The following is a 23894-nucleotide window of genomic DNA, read 5'->3' as shown; positions in this document are numbered from 1 at the left end:
TAAAACCTACACCAAGCAGAAGAAGAGAGAGAATAAAGATTTGAGCAGAACTCAATGAACTAGAGACCAGAAGAACTGTAGGCAAGATCAACAAAACCAGGAGTTGGTTCTTTGAAAGAATTAGTAAGATGGATAAATCATTAGCCAGCCTTATAAAAAGAAAAAAGACTCAAATTAATAAAAGCATGAATGAAAGAGGAGAGATCACAACCAATACCAAGGAAATACAAACAATTTTTAAAACGTATTACGAGCAGCTATATGCCAATAAATTAGGCAATCTAGAAGAAATGGATGCATTTCTGGAAAACCAAAAATTACCAAAACTAGAACAGGAAGAAATAAAAAACCTGAAGAGGCCAATAACCAGGGAGGAAATTGAAGCAGTCATCAAAAACCTCCCAAGACACAAAAGTCCAGGGCCAGATGGCTTCCCAGGAGAATTCTATCAAACGTTTAAAGAAGAAATAATACCTATTCTACTAAAGCTGTTCCAAAGGATAGAAAGGGACGAGATACTTCCAAACTCGTTTTATGAGGCCAGCACCACCTTAATTCCAAAACCAGACAAAGACCCCACCAAAAAGGAGAATTATAGACCAATATCTCTGATGAACACAGATGCAAAAAATCTCAACAAGATACGAGCCAATAGGATCCAACAGTACATTAAGAAGATTATTCATCACAGCCAAGTGGGATTTATTCCCCGAGATGCAAGGCTGGTTCAACACTCGTAAAATAATCATCGTGATAGATCACATCAACAAGAGAAAAAACAAGAACCATACGATCCTCTCAATAGATGCAGAGAATGCATTTGACAAAATGCAGCATTCATTCCTGATCAAATCTCTTCAGAGTATAGAGATAGAGGGAATATTCCTCAGCATCTTAAAAGCCATCTATGAAAAGCCCACTGCAAATATCATTCTCAATCGGGAAAAACTGAGAGCCTTTCCCCTAAGATCAGGAACATGACAAGGATGTTCACTCTGAATAACCACTGTTATTTAACATAGTACTAGAAGTCCTAGCCTCAGCAATCAGACCACAAAAAGAAATAAAAGGCATTCATTGTCAAAGAAGAAGTCAAACTCTCCCTCTTCGCAGATGACACGATACTGTTACATGGAAAACTCAAAAGACTCCACCCCAAGATTGCTAGAACTCATACAGCAATTGGGCAATGTGGCAGGATATAAAATCAATGCCCAGAAATCATTGGCATTTCTATACACTAACAATGAGACAGAAGAAAAAAGAAATTAAGGAGTCAATCCCATTTACAATTGCACCCAAAAGCATAAGATTCTTTGGTTAGAAATAAACCTAACCAAAGAGGTAAAGACTCTATACCCTAGAAACTACAGAGCACTTCTGAAAGAAACTGAGGAAGACACAAAGAGATGGAAAAATATTCCATGCTCATGGATTGGAAGAATTAATATTGTGAAAATGTCAATGCTACCCAAGGCAATTTAGACATTTAATGCAATCCCTATCAAAATACCATGGACTTTCTTCAGAGAGTTGGAACAAATCATCTTAAGATTTGTGTGGAATCAGGAAAGACTCCAAATAGCCAGGGGAATACTGAAAAACGAAAACCCAGAGCCGGGGGCATCACAATGCTGGATTTCAAGTTGTAGTACAAAGCTGTGATCATCAAGACAGTGTGGTACTGGCACAAAAACAGACACATAGATCAGTGGAACAGAATAGAGAACCCAGAAATGGGTGCTCAACTCGATGGCCAACTAATATTTGACAAAGCAGGAAAGAGTATCCACTGGAAAAAGGAAAGTCTCTTCAATAAATGGTGCTGGGGAAAATTGGACAGCTATGTGCAGAAGAATGAAACTAGACCCATTCTCTTACACCATACACAAAGATAAACTCAAAATGGATGAAAGATCTAAACGTGAGACAAGAATCCATCAAAATCCTAGAGGAGAACACAGGCAACACCCTTTTTGAACTTGGCCACAGCAACTTCTTGCAAGATACATCTATGAAGGCAAATGAAACAAAAGCAAAAATGAACTACTGGACTTCATCAAGATAAAAAGCTTCTGCACAGCAAAAGAAACAGTCAACAAAACTAAAAAGACAACCTACAGAATGGGAGAAGATATTTGCAAATGACCTATCAGATAGAGGGCTAGTATCCAAGATCTATAAAGAACTTATTAAACTCAACAGCAAAGAAACAAACAATCCAATCATGAAATGGGCAAAATACATGAACAGAAATTTCTCCAAAGAAGACATACACATGGTCAACAAGCACATGAGAAGATGCTCCGCATTACTTGTCATCAGGGAAATACAAATCAAAACCACAATGAGATACCACCTCATACCAGTGAGAATGGGGAAAATTAACAAGACAGGAAATAACAATTGTTGGAGAGGATGTGGAGAAAGGGGAACCCTCTTGCACTATTGGTGGGAATGTGAACAGGTACAGTCAATCTGAAAAACTGTGTGGAGGTTCCTCAAAGAGTTAAAAATACAGCTACCCTACGACCCAGAAATTGCACTACTGGGGTTTTACCCCAAAGATACAGATGCAGTGAAAAGCCAAGACACCTGCACCCCAATGTTTATAGCAGCAATGTCCACAATAGCCAAACTGTGGAAGGAGCCTCAGTATGCATCGAAAGATGAATAGATAAAGAAGATGTGGTATATGTATACAATGGAATAATGGAATATTATTCAGCCATGAGAAACGACGAATACCCACCATTTGCTCTGACGTGGATGGAACTGGAGGGCATTATGCTGAGTGAAGTAATTCAATCGAAGAAGGACAATCATTACATGGTTTCACTCATATGGAGAACATAAAAAATAGTGAAAGAGATAATAGGAGAAAGGAGAGAAAATGAGTGGGAAAAATCAGAGAGTGACAAAACATGAGAGACTCCTAAGTCTGGGAAACGAATACAGCATAGTGGAAAGGGAGGTGGGTGCGGGGATGGGATAACTGGGTGACAGGCACTGAGGGGGGGCAATGGACGGGATGAGCACTAGGTGTTATGCTATATGCTGGCAAATCGAACTCCAATAAAAAAATATATAAAAGAATAAATAAATAAACTTCTAGAAGATTAAAAAATAATAAAAAATAAATAAATGACTCAAAATCTCTTTCCACATCAGATCTGTGAAAATGCAGAAAATCCAATTTCCATGCACTGGCTATAATAAATCATAGATCATAGATTTATTCATTCATCAGCCATTATAGCCCTGAAAGCCATAGATACCATAATTTTAATTTTTCAAAGACAAGTCACAAATCAAATGAATTTCATCTCTCTTCCCAAAAAAATCATATGAATATAGTCTTTTCCTAGCCACTGAATTGTCAGTTCAATAGGTATAATTTCCCAAACAGTGAAAACACCTGAAAAGAGAAAGACCCCTCCCATCTGGAAGTTTTACATATATCTTAAAAGAATACTGTGTGTCTGTGTGTGTGTGTAAATAAAATAGGATGAAAGATTTAAGGAATTTTTCTGATATAAATAAAAATCAGAGCTACAGTCCAGCAGTGAATATAAACACTAACTTGTCCATATTAACCTCCTGCTTTAAATAAAACAGCAGGCATTTAGTACAATCATCGCAAATAATGATGTATGTAAAGTCATCAGCAAGTTAAACGTATTATAGCTTTTGCATTTCACTAATAGAAAATGAGACCAAATCAACACTTAGTAAAGATAATGTATCTCACTAAGCTAACTAATGATTTTTGTTACCCTTAAACTAGGAATATCCTATTTGCAATTATTAAGCAACCATTTGGTTTCTTATCACAAAGAGAATATTCAAGGCTTTAATGGAAAATGAATCCCAATTGTGAGTAATGTTTAATTAGAAACACATTCAAATTAAATAGTTTTTAGATAATGCCATTTTATACATACCTGTAAACAATCAAGAGATGTACTAACTATACGGGGACATTTGGACTGGCATGCCAATTCAAAGGGTAAGAAGTACTTGTCTGCTTCAATAAAATTTGTCTTCGATTTCACTGGTGGAAGGGTACTTGATCCACCTTTTGTTTCTCCAGGAGGAGGACTAAAGGAAAAAGAAGGGTTTGATTAGAGTATCACACTTTTCATATTGAGGATGAACTCACACAAAAACACAGAATTTCAGTTCTAAAAGGAATTTTGCTAAACCAACTGTCATCTTCCCATATTTCATAAGGGTAAGCAAACCCTAGAGAAATTATAACTTGCTACAGTTCAAAAGCTAGTAGCCAGAGCTGTAACTAAATGTAAGAAAAAAAAATAGTTATTACTTAAAACGTATTTAAATTACAAGTAATTAAATGTTTAGTAAACTTTCTAAATATGAATCAAAGTCTTTATGCAACGACTTTACAAAGTATCTATGGTATTTCAGGAATACCTTTATATACTTTTTAATGAGAACTTTTTTGGCTTCTATTTCTTAAAAATAATTTTTATTAATTTTATTATAAAGATGATATACAGAAAATTTGCCACTTAAGTATTTTAGCCAAGACTGATATGCCTGCAAATTATTTTTACTAGAAAAGAAACCCCACGAACCTTTGTTTTTCAGTTTCCGCTTTTATTTCCTCTGCGGGGGAAAAAAGAGGCATATGTTAGAAAACTTAACAACAGAAAGATCATCAAGTAATTTGATTACAGGTTTTTGCAAACTAATGTGTAACGTCTATAAGAAGTTGGAAAGAATGCAAATTCAAAAGAAAATTCAGTACTAAAATTCTCTTGCTATTAAATGTATTAATTACACAAATCATCTTATGAAGCTATACAAAGAATATATGTTAATAACCAGAAGGATAGGTACAACTGTAAATTACTAATTCCCAAAGTATTTCTTTTCTCAAAGTAGAATGTTTTTTGGTCAAGTAACTATGCCAACCTGAAGCATTCAGAATGGAGTATTATATATATTGTATTCAAGTTCTAAAATACAGGGCACATGTTCAGTGAAGGGTGGAGGGGGACTCAACATATCATTCTTGTGATTATCTCAAGATTATTAAACCAGGACTATAACCTCTTGACCATGTACATGTGTTGATACTTAACCAATTTTTCTACTTAGGACTATATACGGCACTGTAAAATACACATACCCAGTTCAATGGGAAATTTTCCCTTCTGTGGTATATAACTTATGAGGTAAATTAGGTAAATCCTACCTGTTAATAAAAGACACTTAGACTTAATTAATAGGCTAGGGTGTCTGCTTAATTGATTAAACCTGTTTGAAATGTGGAAGAAAAACATTCAAACATTTACAGTTACTATTATTGTAAACAACAGTTGTTGAGAACAGACCATGTGCCAAGCACTATTACATTTTACATGTACCAGCATAATTAACTGTCACAGTAACCCTATGAGGTCTGTACTAGCATTTTCATTTTAAAGATCAGGAAAGTGAGGCACAAAGAGGTTAAATAATTTGCTCAAGGGCTACATAGCTTGGGTGTATGTCTAATCAGGTTTCACAACTAGATAATCTAATTCCAGATGCTGGTTTCTTAACCACTCTATTACATAGGTATATCTATGAATATTGATCAAATGTGTTAGAGTATTAAAATTTTTTTACCAGTGGTAGAAGTGGAAGGGGGACAATATGAAAATAGTATCCATAGGTATTTAAACTACTACTCAATAAAAGTTCACAATGTCTCATACCAAAGATCTGTATATGGCTATTAAAACTGTACAGTTAAAAAAAAACTGTACAGTTCACCAATACATATAATTGAAAATAATTTAAATCATCTTAAAAAATACAGTACAGACGAATGGAAGATAAATTAACTGTCCCAAGTCTTCATTAAAAATTTTAAAACCGTATTTTTCATTTAAAATATTATCATTATTATTTAAGAAGCTGAGGTATTGCAAAATTCAAGTAAGGAAAAAAAAGATATAAAGTAGGGAAAGGGGTAAGGTGGCAATTTTTGTAGAAGGTGAATTTCCATTTATAAAATATGCAGGAAATAGGGTATTCTGGTTAATAATATATTCGTTAAGAACATCAGAAGTAGTTCATTTTATAAAGCACTATGGTTTGACACCGCCTATTACTAAATAACTGTATGATCTTAGGAAACAACCCTCACTTCACTACTAGATGACTGCAAAAGTCCCTTATATTCTAAAACATCAGTCAACAACTATGGCTCACGTGCCAAAGCCACGCACCACCTGTTTTCCTGAGTTTAAGAATAGTTTTTACAGCTGAGTATCTGCAATCATTTTGATAATAGGGTACACTAACTTTCAAATCTAGTGAAGAGTGATGTTACTCCACCTAAAAGAATTCTCATTAGACCAGGATTACAAAATTTATACTCAATTATGATTATTTGGAATCTCATCAACAAAAAATCTATGTAAATTTGTTTCCTCTTAGTATGTAAGTACTTATATAATATCCTTGATTTTTCTTCTTGGCCTGAAAAGCCCTTTATAAAAATGGTTTGCTGAACTCAGTTCTAAAACATTATGGTTCAAAGAAACTTATAAGACTCTATGAACCATTTTATTCTGTAATTCCATTATTTTTAAATGTCCATATCTATCTATCTATCATCTATCATCTATCTATCTATCTATCTATCTATCTATCTATCTATCTATCTATCTATCTATCTATTAGATGAGGAGGGCAGAGGGAGAAAATCTCAAGCAGACTCCCTACTGAGCACACAGCCTGATGTGCACTCAATCTCAGGACCCCAAGATCATGACCTGAGCCAAAATCGGCAGTTGCACACTCACTGACTTGAGCCATCCAGGCGCCCCTAAATGTCCGTATTTAAATAGTCTAAAACTATTAAACATAAATAAAACATACCCAACATAAGCTACATTGAATGTGATGTTTCTCTAAATCAGATAGTACTATATATTTTTCTATCTTTATATTGTAAGTTATACAAAGCAAATACTGTTCAAACTGATCTAGAAAAGCTTTTTTTAATGAAGAAAACAATTTAACTCACTATTTCTAATGTTTTAAATTATCTTGTACTAAATATGAGTTTTCCTCTTTCCTTTCCCTATACATTTATAACCCACAGTAAAAAAGTTTTAAATGTTTTGATAAAATCTTTAAAGGTCGCAGAAGAAATACAATTCTTCCCGCTGATTATCAACATAGTTTACATGGTTATCTTTCTGGTCCTGCAAAATGTTTGTATTTTTAGAGTCCCATTAAGACTATGTATTCATTTTCAAAAATAAAGGTACAATACGTGAATTATAAAAAAAAAAAAAAGACTATGTATTCATTTTAATATGTTTCTTTTCAAAGCCATTTGAGGCCACTTAAGCTGAAACACACTGTCACTAAAAAGTAATCAAGATTAAAAGGACAAGGGGAAAAAAAAAAAAAAAAAGGACAAGGGGCAATAAGGAAGAGGCAGAAAATAAGTATTTGTCATAATACTAAAAGTAACAATATAATAAGCCACAATATTTTAAAACAAGTTGAAATTTTTAAAGAATATGCAATACTAGTTTTTATTTGCACAACAATGTAGAGTTTATTTTATTTTTATTTTATTTTTTTTAACAATGTAGAGTTTAAAACATTTTTCCACACATTATCTAATTTCATCCTCAAAGGACAACTCTTTATTTTATCAAGAAGGAAACTATGGATCAGTTTAGTTAAATAATAACTTTAAGGTCAAACAGCTAGTAAGCAGTGATCCAGAAACTAGTTTCGCTTGTCTTAGGGTATTATACAGGACACACTATCCTATATTTAAGCAACCTACTATTAACTAATGCAACTGTACTGAGAAATTCATTCTACGATTATCAGGACAAACATTATAAAGCAGTGCTTCCCAAAGTATGCTCTCAGGATCAGCAGCATCACTACCACCAGGACCCAAAGACTTACTGAATCAGTAAATATTGAATCAGTACTGTAAGTGTAGAGTGTGTTTTTAGATAGCTCCAAGGGGATTCTGACAAACAAATTTAAGAATCACTGCTATAAAGCAGTTAAAAGAAACGAGTGGAAAACAGGTTTCACCTACCATGGCTTTGGCTTTATCCATCCATTTTTTGTACTTATAAGAATTCTTGGACTAGTGTTTCAGTGAATGCTAAAAAGGAATTCCTTTTCAGTTTTCTTATAATGAATATCCAGTAATACAGTTCTTGAGGCAACTACCTATTTTAATAAATTAAGGCTTGGTTACAGTTTGCTTCATGTTGGCATCAACAGTAGAATCAAGAAGTAAACTAATTAATTATCAATTATTAAAGAAAACACACCGGGAGAAAAAAATATTAAAGCACCAAATTAAGAAGTATTAGTGTACTCAAACTAAAAACCACATAGTGCTTCATTGTGAAGTATTTTGCTGTTAAAGTCAGAATCATGACAAGGATGACCGCAGTCAGCAAAATATCTTTTCATACTGCTTTGGAAACACTAGACAACACAAATAGATAATATTGGATGTCTTAAGAAAAGTCATCACTTCTGAGCTGAAAGAAGTTAAAAATCAGATGATCAATTTGTTTAGTGATATTTAGGGTTTTAAACTATGCAGTTTTAACCCTTTAAAAAAACTGTATTACTGAAATTCTTTTAGGAATTAGTTTCTCTCTAGCCATTTACTCTCCCTATTCCTTTGAACTAGTTTTATAAAAATTTTGAAAACCATGAAACACAACCACAGCATTATATATATAGAAAGATTAAAACTGGAGGAAATGGGTCATTGTAAATTAGCATTAAAAATTTAGACTTGAGGGCAGCTCTGGTGGCGCAGCGGTTTGGCGCCGCCTGCAGGCTGGGGTGTGATCCTGGAGACCCGGGATCGAGTCCCACATCGGGCTCCCTGCAATCCACATCGGGCTCCCTGCATGGAGCCTGCTTCTCCCTCTGCCTATGTCTCTGCCTCTCTCTGTGTGTGTCTATGAATAAATAAATAAAATCTTTAAAAAAATGTTTAAAAAAAAATAATAATAAATAAATAAAAATTTAGACTTGAAGTACTTTGGAAGAAATGTGAATTTTATTCCTTTAGGTATATTAAATAACTGGAGCCAAGTGAACACAGTTGATAAGGCACAGGACTTCGGGAAGGAATGATTTACTGAAAAATAACTAATTATATACAAGTTTTATGACTGATTTCCTAAGTGTATTAAGTATTCCCTCTCATAATGTTTACTATCAACTTGCTTAGCAGCTTTCTTTTCAACCCCTGAAGATACAAATAAACTTCAAAATAAGACCAACACAATTCAATAAATTCTATTACCTATACACTATAAATGATTTATAGCTACTTCTCATGACATCATTTCATCTTTAGTTGGTAGAACAGTATTTACTCAATGCAAACTAAACTGGTAATCTAAGCAAACATCTTATAAGTTAAATTAATAGTTTTTAATAAACACATTAGAACTTATACACCCAAACTGCTGTCTCCTTCAAAGAAGTAAGTGTGGGAGGATATGCATCCATTATCATAATAATGCTAGTTTTCAAAAATATTTGTGGAATTCACTGTTTGCAGTTCTTTCCTGCCTGCTTCTTTCTTTTAAATGAATTACCTCACAGAAGGAAAATTCTCTAGAAAAGGAATCATATTCTAACTACCAATTAATCATAGCTGGCTTGGAGCCAAGTATGAAGAATGGTATGTGACCACAAAACAAAAGTTCTTAACTTTAGTACTTCTTTGAACCATTTCAAATTGTGTGTGTGCAAGCATTATTCTAGAAAAAGAGTACGTAACTTTCATTAGTCTCCAGAATCCTGTAACTCAAACTATAAAGATGATATAGGATCAATTAAGAACAGGGATTTGATCAACTATGACAATATCTATGTATGAAAGCAACTTTAAACAAAAACATTAAAAAAGTACAAATGTAGGAATTACTTTGAGAAATAACATTCTTTTGGATGTATATAATATACCAGGTTTATCTTTTCAAAGCCAATTGTGTGACTTTAGAACCACATTTCATACAGTTAAAGATTAAATTAAAATATACAAGTTAAATAGAATGCTACAATAACCTAAAGAGGAGGCAATGGCTTGAATTAAAGTTGTGACAATAGGGATGAACACCTGGAAAGAAAACCAATGAAACAATCTCACTTATCTAGAGAAACAGTGTTAGCAAGAAGAGATCTGGCTTGCGTAACTACATAGTAGAGGTACCATTAACTTATACATAAAATGCAGTTTTCTCACTATGTGAGAAAGTAGAGGTAAAAGAGCAGGAGTGAAGAAGAGGTACATGTTGGTAGTGTTTTATTTTCAGTCACTGAAATGTTTCAGTGGCACTATCCAGTAGGTATTAAGACCTATAAATTTGAGGGGATCCCTGGGTGGCGCAGTGGTTTAGCGCCTGCCTTTGGCCCAGGGCGCGATCCTGGAGACCCGGGATCGAATCCCACGTCAGGCTCCCGGTGCATAGAGCCTGCTTCTCCCTCTGCCTGTGTGTCTGCCTCTCTCTCTCTCTCTCTGTGACTATCATAAATAAATAAAAATTTAAAAAAAAAAAAAAAAAAAAAAAAGACCTATAAATTTGAAAATCAGGACACTATGTAGCAGATTGTATTTTTTCTAAGATGGTCACTATATTATCTCCCATGAATCTGCCCATCTGCAAAGTGACCTTGCCAGAATCCCTCCAAGATATAGATCCTCCCCGAGGAGATTCATTTACAACCAGCAGAATGCAGGGAAAGCAACAGAGAACTACTCCAAGATTAGGTCAAAGAAGGGTAAGTGGCTACTTACTCTAGTACTGATTCTCTTGTAATGCTATTAACTCTTGGAACCCAGCAGCCCTGATATCACAAGCATAAGCCACATGGAAGTTCAGTCAGCAATCCCAGCTGAGCCCAGGATAAGTAAAGGAGTCTCTAGAGAATTCTGGTTCCCACCCATTCACATCTCACCCAGACATTTGGGTCTTCTCAGCTTAGGCCCCAGAAACTGTTGAACAGCAGCACACCCTAACTGAAATCCCAACACACAGAGAATCTGTGAGCATAATAAAATAAAATGTTATTATTATTGACCTCAGTTGTCTGAATATCAGTGAAACTCTCAAGTAAAAGTGAAAAGTGAAGTTTCCATCATAAAACAACAAAAGCCACCTAAAGGATAGCTTACAAATAACTTTAAATTAGAATTTCCGTATTTAACTTTACATCTTTAAATTTTTTAATTATCTCTAACAGAAAGGCACTGTACAATTGTAAAACTTTTAAAATTTAGGCTTTGATCTCTGGCCAAAAATAATGTGTAATTTAAGTTCTCAAGTGCATTTAAATAATTTTTCCAAAATAAATAACTTAAAACTAGGATTATAAATCCTAATAGACAGAAACTGATTTTTGAATGCCTGGCATATAAACGATACTGAGATCCTTGAGAAATATTTTCTAAGATGATGAAACTATAATGAGCCCACCAAAATCACATGAATAGGAACAAGTCTAATAAACAAAAAGTACCTCATATTTGTGTATTTTACAATTTACAGAGTTGTTTTACATACATCTTATTCTTAGAATAGCACACAATCTTAGCAGCATGCCCATTTTACAGATTAAAAAATCTGAAGAGACTTACACTTCAAGGGAGGTGCAAAATGACTTAAGTGTGGTTTTTATAAGAAGCCCAAAGCAAATGGCTGAGTTTCAATAACTTGTTAATGAAAAAGAATATTAATTTCACAATGTTATCACAACTAGTTTTCTAACAAATAAAACCATATGCTGCTTATTAATTCAGAAGTAGGAGTCCCGCTGTTATGAAAACCAAAACTAGGAATGTGACTTGAGTGATAAATATTCCAAGTCACTAACTTTTTCTTCCACTCCAGACTTTATGTCTAAAAAATTTTAATTAAAATAAAAAATGAAAATCTCAACAAAATTCAGATCAAGTGCCTGCCTAATAACACTAAAGTATTAAATATAGATAAATATAAGAAAATTCAGTAAATGAAAATAAGCATTCAAAGAAACCATGAATTATGAAAATTATCCTTTAATGGAACTTAATATTTAGATAGAAAAGAACACAGTGGCTGTTCACTGTCAACAACTTTCAGTGACTACAGTGAAAATCAAAAAGAACAGAGTTATTGTACTAATTGTTAACAACCTTAGTGGTAAATAAACAATCAGACATTTCATAGATTCTGCTCAATATAAGATGTGCAGAAGCAGCAGCTTTGGGGGTCATGGAAAGAATACTGCTTTGTAAGTCAGGGCCCTGGGTTCTATTTCAAGCTTGGTCAGAGAAATGAAATACATTAGAAAGAAATGGGTTGAAGGCCCCAAAAGACAAGAGTCAAACCCCAGGTCTGTCACTGTATAAACTTTTTAAACCTTAGTATATAGATTTTTCAAATGGGGATGATAATATCTAGTTGTTTATCCCATAAGAATACGAGGTTTATCAAAGAGGTAGGTATGAAAGTGCTTTGTTTTAGCTGGGTTTAGTCTTTTTTTTTGCCAAGTTTTAAATATGAAAAGGTACAAACAACAGATACACTGGGTAGCTCACTTGGTTATTTAAGCACCTGCCTTTGGTTCAGGTCACAATCTCAGGGTCCTGGGATGAAGCCCTATGCAGAACACCCAGCTCAGGAGGGAGCCTGCTTCTCCCTCTCCCTCTGCTACTCCCTTTGCTTGAGCTCTCTCTCACATGCACTCCTTCAAAAAAATAAAATCTTTTTAAAAAATGTGATAAAAACAATGTGATAAATACTGAGTAACAACAACCTGAACAATTTTAATTTTTTAGTTTTAAAATTATTTTTTTTTATTCACAAGAGACACAGAGAGAGGTGGAGACACAGGCAGAGGGAGAAGCAGGCTCCATGCCTGATGTGGGACTGGATCCCGAGACTCCAGGACCACACCCTGGGCCGAAGGCAGGCACTAAACCACTGAGCTACTCAGGGATTCCCTGGGCAATTTTTTTTAAAAAGGATTTCATTTATTTATTCATGAGAGACAAAGAGAGAGAGAGAGAGAGAGAGAGAGAGAGAGAGAGGCAGAGACACAGGCAGAGGGAGAAGCAGGCTCCTCGTAGAGGATCACCCCTAGCCAAAGGCAGATGCTCAACCGCTGAGCCACCTAGGCGTTCCCCTCCTGAAAAATTTATTGAAAGCATTTCATAGATGTTCAACTCTCTCCAATTATAAGAGCTTTTTAAAAACAAATAGTCCAGGGATGCCTGGATGGCTCAGAAGTTGGGTGTCTGCCTTCATCCCAGGGCGTGATCCTGGAGTCCCAGGATCGAATCCCACAGCAGGCTCCCTGCATGAAGCCCGCTTCTCTTTCTGCCTATGTCTCTGCCTCTCTCTGTGTCTCTCATGAATAAATAAATAAAATCTTAAAAAAAAAAAAAAACAAATAGCCCAAAGTTAGGGATATTAAAAGATAAAGTATTTAAGTTTGGGATAAAGGTACAAAGGTTCCACTTAAAATAGACAATAGGGAAAATTTTTAAAGTAACACATATGCTATATATAAGTGTGTGAACCCTTACTGAATGAATTTGCTAGAAATACTAATAGTGTTTGTCTAAAGGGAAAAAAATCAAGTGACTAGATAACAGGAGAAAACATTTTTTATCTTTCTCTTGTACTTTTTAAACTTCACACTATGTGTATATTTTAACTTTTTTGAGAAATTAAACTAAAAAATTAAGCAAACAAGACAATAAAGATTTTGGTAAATATTTTTTCACTTGGCCCAATATTAAAGGCTGGCACCCATTTACTTTTAAATCTATAAATATTAATTTCCAATTTCAATGTTCCCTTACTGAAAAGGTTTTTGCATTATTCTGAGATTTTTTTTATCTTGGAGACTATTTTTCCCCATAAAAGCAGCTCTAATCTTAAAATGAAAATGAAGGGAAAATTACTTAACCTCTAAATATTCACACTACACAAAATTTTCCAATAATGTATCTAGTCTCTAAAAAAATTATGCTCATTGTAGTCATAGTAGCAAACATCTCATGTAATCATACATTTATGATTTTATCAGAAGGTTCTACAAGTAGTAGACACACAAATAAAATTATTTTTCAAAGAAACAAATCTCAAAAGTATCTCAGCATAGACCAGCAAAATTTTACACATATTTATATTAAAAAGTACAAGGAAGGGAGCCTGGGTGGCTCAGTCAATTAAGCATCTGCCTTTGGCTCAGGTTATGAGACATTTTAGTTCTCCTTAGTAGTGAAGTACTTGTTCTGTGTTTCGATTTCTCACCAGGTTATAAACTATGCAAAAAAAGGGACCCTGTCAGTCTCATGCACCAATGCATCTTTGGTTCTTATCACAAGTTGCACATAATAACCACCTAATGTCTACTGAGTAGTTACCAAGTGCTGGGTACTACTGCAAGTGCTTTTAAAATTTCTTACTAGATTCTCCAGCAACTTTGAGATAGATGCTATTGTTGTTCTGATTGTATACAAGAGAAAACAGAGAGAGATAACCTAAGTGACACACCTAGGATCACACACTCAGTGACAGGGCCAATGTTAACAAAGTGGACATTCAGTAAATGATTGTTGAATGAATAAATAAATGATCATAAAATCCAGTAGAAGATATAACTTATACATAAAAGTAATTTTTAAAATTCAAGATAATTTCAGGCCATAGAAATTGAGAAAGGATAGTCTGCAGACCTTAAAAAAAAAATCCTAAAATTTGTAAATAAGTCTATGGCAAATAATTTGCCTTGTAAGGAGAAACCATAGCTGCCATGTTCCTAGGCAGTGGCTAACCTTAATTATTAGCTAAGTGACTCACTTCCTCAGGCCAGCCTTGAAAAGTAATGCACAACCGATTCAAATTCACGCTTCAGAAAAATTATAAATTACCAAATCCAGAGCAGAAACTCAGTATTTCAAAGTGCAAATTTTAAGTTCACCAATGCTAACATTTTTCCACTCTTTAAAATAATTAGGTACTAATTTTCAAGGAACAAATAATAATTAGTATAAGAGACCAGGAAAGTGAGAAGTAGAAGTAATAGCTAAGCAGGAAAGCCCTCGAAAAGAAGGTGGTATCTGAACTAAACCTTGAGGAGTAAAAAGAATTTAGGAAGGTACAAAGTACTGAAAAAGAAAGGAATGACAAAGAGCAAGAGAATAGAAGATATGAATGTGCATAGGGTGTTGTTCAATTGGTAAAGATATATAACCGTCAATAAGACAATTTAAAAAATGGGCAAAAAGATTTGAACAGACTTTATATACATCATATAAGCAAGACACATGAACAGCTAATAGGCACATGAAAAGATGCTTAACATCATTAGTCTAGGGAAATGCAAATCAAATCCATGAGATGCTATTTTACAGCCCTTACAATGGCTATTCTACATTCTAAAGATATACAATAAACAAATGTTGGGGAGGACAGGGAGAAATAGAAACCCTCATCCACTGCTGGAGGGAAGTAAAATGCTGTAGCCACTTTGGAAAACATTAGAAAATTAAACATAAAACTGCCATATAACCCAGCAATTGCACTCTTAGGTACCTAGCCAAAAAAATAAAAACATAAATCCACAACAAAGACTTGCATGTGAATGCCGAAAGTGGCATCATTCATAATTGCCCAAAATTGGTAACAATCTAAGTGTCCACCAATGGGTGAACCAATAAACACATCAACTCCATACAGTGGAATGCTATTCAGCAATAAAAAGGGACTAAATACGGATACACGCTAGGACAAGGATAAAACTCAAAAACATTATGCTAAGAAAAAAGTCATACACGGAAGACTATATACTATATGATTCAATTTACATGAAATGTCCTGAAGGGTCAAATCTATAGAGAAAGTATGCCATTAACAGACAGGAGAGATTTTATAAAAGTGATGAAAATGTTCTAAAATTGATTTGCAGTGATGGCTGCACAGCTCAGTAAATTTACTAAAAATAGCAACAAAAAACCATAAGTAGATTAGAAATAAGGGAATTCTATGATATGTAAAATATATCTAAAAAACAAACAAACATGCATGACTGGGATGAAGGATCTGTAACAAAGTAGAGAGCAAATGACATTTCATGTGCATTCTATAAGTGAATTTCAGCCCAGTTAAAATGATTCAGCTAAAATGTAGGAACCTGTAAGCCCAGAAAACAAAAGCTTCCCATAATTGTGAAATACTATGCATGCTTCAGCATCCAGAGACAAATTATTGTCCAAAAATTATTCCCCTCCAAAAAAAAAAATCATCTTATACTAGAGTGCTTATTAAGTCTATTTCACTGTGCACTCTTCTAACAGTTTTTATAAACTTTTTTTATGGAAAATACCAGACACGTTCTAAATAAATAAATAAATAAATAAATAAATAAATAAATAATCCCACGTCCCATTTTCCATTTTAAACAATTACCTTGTTTCACCTAAACACCCCCAACTACTTCCTGTTCCTCTTCTTCAATGAATTCAATTAAAGCAAAATACAGGTATACCATTTACAAATATTTCAGTACTAAATTACCCTTTAAGTTTCTTTTAAAAAATAATTATAAAAGAAACCCACAATCACTTTCAAAAACCTGGAAACTACAGAAACGTATAAAGGAGAAAAAAAATACCAACCATAATACCACTATGTAGAAAATGCTTGTTAACCTTATAACGTATAATGTTTTCCCTATGCACATTATTTTTAATGTAAAATTATTAAAGTATAACATATATTATGGAAGGGGTATGAGTTATATGTGTTCAGCTCAATAGATTTTCCTCTGGGAATATGCTTGCATTAACTGCCACTTTACTTTGAAAAACCAAATGATTTAAGCAAAACTGTCTTAATATTATGTAGATACTTATGGTTTTGTACATAAATTGTCTATACATCTCTTTGCCAACCACTATGTAGGGGATAAGAGCATTTACTTACTACATATATTGTCTCATTTCCTCCTGTAATAACCTATGAGGAAAGGAGACCCAAAAAGACTTGATTATTTTCTTGTCTCAGATCTAATAAATGGTAGAATCAGAAATAGAATTTAAAAAGACAGTTACGGCTTTTGTTCACCATATCATGGCATCTATCTGAATGAAGAGTATGAAAAAAAAAAACCAAAAAGAGAATGCTAGTTCTTTTCTCTTACTAGTTCTTTCTGCTTTTTATACAACATTCATAATCACCATAGACAACCTAAACAGTAATGTAACTTCTATAAAAGAGCAGCTTAAATAAAATGTGCAATACTGCAGAAAGCCTTAGGAGGTCACCAAAGTAAAAAAAGAAAATTCTTAACCAACTCAAATTTCTTTAGAATTCTGTGTTTAGTAGCAACTTCTAATATTAAAAGTTTTATCTTTCTAAAACTAAGGGTTATGCTAAAAGATGTACATATATGGACCTTTACCTTACACCATATACAAAAACTAATTCAAAATTGATCAAAAACCTAAATATAGAGCTAAAACTTTTATCCTTACAAGAAAATATAGAGAAAAGGCTTTTTAACATTGGATTTGGCAATGATTTCTTGGATAGGACAGCAAAAGCATAAGAAACAAAAGTAAAATTAGACTACATCAAAATTAAAAACTGTACATAAAGGGATGTAATCAACAGAGTGAAAAGTCAATCTAAGGAATGGGAGAAAGTATTTGCAAATCATAGATCTCGTAAGTGGTTAACACTCAGAATTATATTAAAAAAATATGACTACCCAACAATGAAACAGACAACCTGATTTAAGAATGAGCAAAGAACTTAAATACACATTTCTCCAAAGAAGGTAGACTAATGGCCAACAAGCATTTGAAAAGATGCTCAACATCACTAATAATTAGGGAAATATAAATCTGAACCACAATGAGATATCATTTTATCATCATTAAAATGGCTTACTGTCAAACAAACAAACAAACAAACACAAAAAAACAACCAAAGGAACAAGTGTTGGTGAGGATATGAAGAAATCAGAATACTTGTGCACTGTCTCTGGGAATGTAAAATGGTGCAGCAGCTACTGATAACAGTATGGCAATCCCTGAAAAAATTAAAATATGACATGATTTAATAATTCCACTTCTGAGTATACCCAAAAAAATGAAAAGTAGGGTCATGAAGAGGTATTTGTACATCCATGTTCTCATAGCAGCATTATGTCTAACAGTCAAGGATAGAAGCAACACATTTCCTTGACAGATAAATGAATAAACAAAATGTGGTATATAAATACAATGTATGCATACATTCAGCCATACAAGGGAAGGAAATTCTGACAGATGCTACAACATGGATGAACCTTAAAGACATTATGCTAAGTGGAATAAACCAGTCACAAAAAGGCAAATACTGTATGAATTCCATTTCTATGAATTACTTGGAGTAATCAAATTCATAGAGACAAAAAGTAGAATGAAGAATAACTGCAAGGGGTTGGGGGAGGGGAGAAGAAAGAATTGTTTAGTGGGTAATGAGTTTTAGTTCTACAATTTGAAAAGAACTCTGGAGATCAGTTACAGAACAATGTGAACGTACTCAGCGCTAGTGACCTGCACACTTAAAAATGGTTAAGACCATAAATTTTATGGTATGTATATTTCACAATTTAAAAAGAAAAAGACCTAATTTTGTTTTGGCCAAGATGTAGTAAGCCCCATTCCTCAAAAGTCTAACCTCTTATAACTAAGAAATCCTAGGGCATGTAATACACTGAAAGAACACTGAATGGGAGAGAAGGCAAAAATGCCTTGGGACCTTGAGACTTGAGGAAGAATACAGTGGTGAATTCCCCAGGTTTTCTTTCTGCCTCCTATATACCCTGGAGAGCATGCTGAAGAAACTACTAACAGGCACAGACCAAAAAGACAAAAAAAGCCTCAAGAAAACCCAACTCCCTCTAGCCCAACAGACAAGTAAAAGAGCAGCCAGCAAAATAGAAAACTTTTAAATATTATCTGTCCAACTGTTACCAGAGACTGAAGCAAAAACTGCTTCTGCAGTGTCAATGGTGCTAAAGGGGGTAGCTGGACTTACACTCCCACGTGGTGGCAGTGGGACAGAACAAGTGACCTTAAGCTTTTCCGACAAAAGTGATGTCAGTGAGGCTGAATGGGCAGTTGTACTTCCAAACCCACAAGGCAGCACAGAGGAAGAATAAAATGGCGCAAGGTGGTGCTAGCAGGCAATACTCTACTCAACAAAGAATGCACATCCTTATCAAATATCCATGAATATTCACCAACATAGTCCATATCATAGACCACAAAATAAACTTCAACAAATTTAAAAGAACTAAAATCATACAGAGTATATTTTCTGCCCACAATGGAATAAAACTAAGGAATCAAGGAACAGTAAAATTTCTAAACACTTGGAAATTAAATAACATATTTCTGAACAATTCATGGGTCAAAAGGGAATCCCAGGTAAAACTTAAAAATACATGGTATAAATAATAATAAAACTACAACAAACAAGTTTTATGGGACACAGCTAACCTGTGCTGTAAGAGAAATCTGTAGCACTAATTACTTCTATGAGAAAAGATATCAAAGTGGGATTTATTCTTGAAATGCAAGGAGAGTTCAAAATACACAAATCAATCAGTATGATACCCTACATGAATGAAATGAAAGATAAGGCATATAAATCACCTCAACAGATGAAGTAAAAGCACCTGATAAAATTTAACATCCTTTCATGATAAAAAAAAAAAACCTCTCCAAAAATTGGGTACAGAAGGAATGCACATAATAAAGACTATAAGGTCCATATATAACAAGCCCATACCTGACATCACACTCAACAGTGAAAAGCTGAAAACTTTTCTTTTAGGATCAAGAGGAGAAAGATGCCCATCCTCACCACTTCCATTCAATAATGTACGAGAAGTCCTAGCTACAGGTATTAGACAAGAAATAAAAGGCATTCAAATTGGAAAGAAAGAAGTAAAACTGTTTACAGATGACATGATTTTATATGTAGAAAACCCTATAGAGTTCACCCAAGAACTGTTAAAACTAATAAATGAATTCAGTAAAATTGCAGGATACAAAATACACAAAAATTAGTTTTTATACATTGACACCAAACTATTAGAAAATTTCTATGTAAACCCAATACTTAGCAACAAATTTAAGGAGGTGAAACCTATACACTGAAAACTATAACACATTAATGAAAGAAACTGAAAGTGACACAATCAACAAAAAATATTTTATGTTCATGGATTGGAAGAATTAATATTGTTAACATGTCCATATCATCCAAAGTGATCCACAGATACAAGGCAATCCTAGTCAAAATGTCACATTTTTTTCCACAAAAATAGAAAAAGAAATCCTGAAAGTTGTATTGAATCACAAAAAAATCCAAATAACCGGAGCAATCTTAAGAAAGAATGAAGCTGAAGTCATCTCACTTCCTGATTTCAAACTATAAAGCTACAGTAGTCAAAATGGTATGGTACTGACATAAAAAGATACATACAGATCAATGAAACAGAATTGAAAATCCAAAAATAAACTCATGCATGCATGGTCAGTTAATCTTCCACAAAGGATCCAAGAATATACAATGGGGAAAGTATGGTCTCTTCATAATTCGTGCAGGTAAACTGGATATTCACATGTAAAAGAATGAAACTGGACCCCATCTTACACCATACACACAAAAAAAATCAACTCAAAATGAATTAAAGATTAACAGACCTGAAACAGACAAACTCGTAGAAGAGAACATAGGGGGTCAGCCTCTCAACACGGCATTGTCAGTGATTTTTTGGACTTGACATCAAAAGCAAAGGCAACAAAAGCAATAATAAACAAGTCGGACTATATCACACTAAGAAGCTTCTGTAGAGCAAAGGAAGCCATCAACAAAATGAAAAGGCAATGTATAGAATGGAAGAAAATATTACAAACCATGTATCAAATAAGGGGTTAACATTCAAAATGTACAAGAAACTCCTACAACTCAAAAGCAAAATGACAATCTGGTTAATAAATGGGCAAAAGGCCTCAAAAGGCATTTTTCCAAAGAAGACACACTAATGGCCTAGAGGTACATGAAAAGGTGCTCAAAACCACTAATCCTTAGGGAAATGCAAATAAAAACAAGAAGATACCAGGTCATACCTGTTAGGATGTCTATTATCAAAAGAGAAAAAAGCTGGTGATATATATTGACATGGCAGTAAGGCGGTATATCCTGAGGACTTGAAGCTTTGCATTTAGGGCTCTCCCAGACATTACCCTATGGTCTCATAGATGCTTCTGATTTGTATTCCTTACAATACAATTGTAATGCTAAGCAGAGCACTTTCCTGAGTTCTGTGAATTGTTCTAGCAAACTGGGAGGTGGGGGTGGGGAATGGGAACTTCAAATGTGCAGCCAGTTGGTTAGAAGTACAGGTCTGGGCCTAGAAATTCCTCTGGAGCTTAGGGCTGGTGTCTGAGTGAGGATAGCTCTGTGCAGGACTGAGAACTTAACTTGTCAAATGTGACCTCACCCTGGGTTTTATCAAAACTGCACTGCACAAACACAGACAGTAGCCCAGGAAAAGAAAATACAGATCCCTACCACTTATGAATACGCAAGTAAATATCCTCAACAAAAACATTAGGAAATAGGGGCGCCTGGGTGGCTCAGCAATTGAGCATCGGCCTTCAGCTCAGGGCATGATCCCGTGGTCCTGGATCGAGTCCCATATCAGGCTCCTTGCATGGAGCCTGCTTTGCCCTCTGCCTCTGTCTCTGCCTGTCTCTCTGTGTCTCTCATGAATAAGTAAATAAAATCTTTTTAAAAAAATTAGGAAATAGAATCCAGTAACTTAGCAAAAAAATGATATACCATGACCAGATGGAATTTATTCCAAGGAGCTAAAGCTAATTCGACGTTCAAAAAAATCAACCATGTAGTCCACCATGTGAATAAGCTAAAGAAGAAAAATCATATGGCCATATCAACTAATGCAGAAAAAAAGCATCTGACAAAACTCAACATAATAAAAAAAAACTCTCTCTAATCTAGCAATAGAAAGGCATTTCTTCAACTTTTAATAGTAGTTATAAAAGACTTCTGGGGAATATTGGGGAGTGGGAGGACCCAAAGCTCATCTCATCCCACAGATACTAGGTAACAGCCATATCAATGTAAAACAAAACAAAACAAAACAAAACAACAGCAAATGACCCAAAGCCTAGCAGAACAGTCTCTCCACAGCTAAATGTAAAGGAGAGGTAACACCTAAAAGGATAGGAGATAGGTGGAAACATGGTAAAGAACTAAACAGACCACAGGACTGTCTTGGAAGGGAAGGACACTATGGGAGTGAAAAGGGGGGAGACAGACGGACACAAGGGATCCTGCATAAAGAAGACAAATGCCCGTAACATTTAGTTCTGTAAACCAGAGGGGCTGTATTTCCCCAATTTTATAAACAGTGAGGCTTAACACCTGGAACTTTAAAAATTAGCAGGGGAGGGAGGGTCTCTGCCCTTAGAAAGACAACACAAAAAGGAGCTCCTTGGAGACACAACATAGAAGCAGCAGTTTGTAAAACTGCCTGGGGAACACACAGGAGAGATGTGTTTATCAATAGCAGAGCACGGATAGAAGGGGGCAAGGATCCTCGGAAATTTCTCTAGGAACAATGTAGCTGGCAGGCACCATTTCCCTACCCAACTCCACCCCACCCTCACATAAATATATGGACCAATGATACCTCAAGGAACCAGCATGGTGCCAACATTCACTATCTAGCTTGCTAACAGGGCACCGGGCCCCTGAGTTCTCCTGCAAACACAGGAGGTCTGGAGTCCAAATCCCCTCCCACAGCAAACCCATCCTTATTTACTGGCACAGAGTGCCTCACCCCCACATTTTCCTGAAGTCTGGTGATACTGAATCTCTAGCAAATGTCTGGTTTGATGCAATTTACACCCAAGGTGGTCACATACTGGCCCACTAAAAACAGAGGGAACAAATTCTTCCTACAACAGGCAAAAGAGAGCCACTGCAGATAAATGGACCAAAAGGGCTCAGCCACAACGGCATGGTCCATGCAATACATATAAGGAGACACCTAGAAGTGCCAGGTTCTGGTAAGCAGAGACATGCACTTGCACAGCACTACAGGACCTCTTTTTCATAAGGCCACTACTTTGAAGAGCAGGAAACATAGATGACTTGCCTAAGACACAGAAACAGAGTTGGACAAAAGGAGGAGACAGAGGGACATGTCCCAAATGAAAGAGGACAAAATCACAGCAAGAGAGCTAAACGAAATGGAGGTAAGTAATATGCCTGATAAAGCATTTAAAGTAATGGTATAAAGATACTGGATGTGAGAAAAAAGCGGAGGATCTCAATGAGACCTTTAAAAAAGAAAGAAAACATAAAAAGGTACCAATAAGAGGTGAAGAACTCAATAACTGAAATGAAAAATACACTAGATGGAATAAATAGTAGACTAAAGAAAGAGAAGAAAGGACTGGTGACCTGGAGGACAATGTAAAGGAAGGCAAACAAGCTGAACAGAAGAGAAAATAAATAATAAAAAATAAATACATACTTAGGGAACTCTGACACTATCAAGCATAAGCATAATAACTTTTACATTATAGGGATCTCAGAAGAAAAAGAGAGAGAAAGCAAGGCAGAAAATTTATTTGAAGAAACAACAGCTGAAAATCTGGGGAAGGAAAACAGAAATCCAGAACAAGAAGGCATAGAGAGCCCTCAACAAAATCAACCCAAGGAGGTCCATATGAAGATACATAGTTACTAAGATGGCAAAAAATGGCGATAAAG

At 34.8% G+C, this 23894-nt stretch overlaps 1 protein-coding gene across 4 annotated transcripts in view; it reads right to left on the bottom strand.

Annotated features, from left to right (window-relative positions):
• The window catches only part of ARFGEF1 (ARF guanine nucleotide exchange factor 1), a 140622-nt gene that overhangs the window by 90822 nt on the left and 25906 nt on the right, over positions 1–23894 (bottom strand). For all 4 annotated transcript variants that reach the window (XM_077876676.1, XM_077876677.1, XM_077876678.1 and 1 more), the window contains exons 2-3: positions 4602–4632; positions 3945–4101 (exon numbers count right to left, since the gene is read on the bottom strand). In XM_077876676.1, coding sequence (XP_077732802.1) covers positions 3945–4101; positions 4602–4632 — 188 coding nt within the window. The remainder of the gene's footprint in view (positions 1–3944; positions 4102–4601; positions 4633–23894) is intronic.

This window comes from Canis aureus, chromosome 28, assembly GCF_053574225.1.
Source record: "Canis aureus isolate CA01 chromosome 28, VMU_Caureus_v.1.0, whole genome shotgun sequence".
NCBI classification, from domain to species: Eukaryota; Metazoa; Chordata; class Mammalia; order Carnivora; family Canidae; genus Canis; species Canis aureus.
The sequence above is the reverse complement of the archived record's forward strand: the minus strand, read 5'-3'. Positions and strand labels throughout refer to the sequence as shown.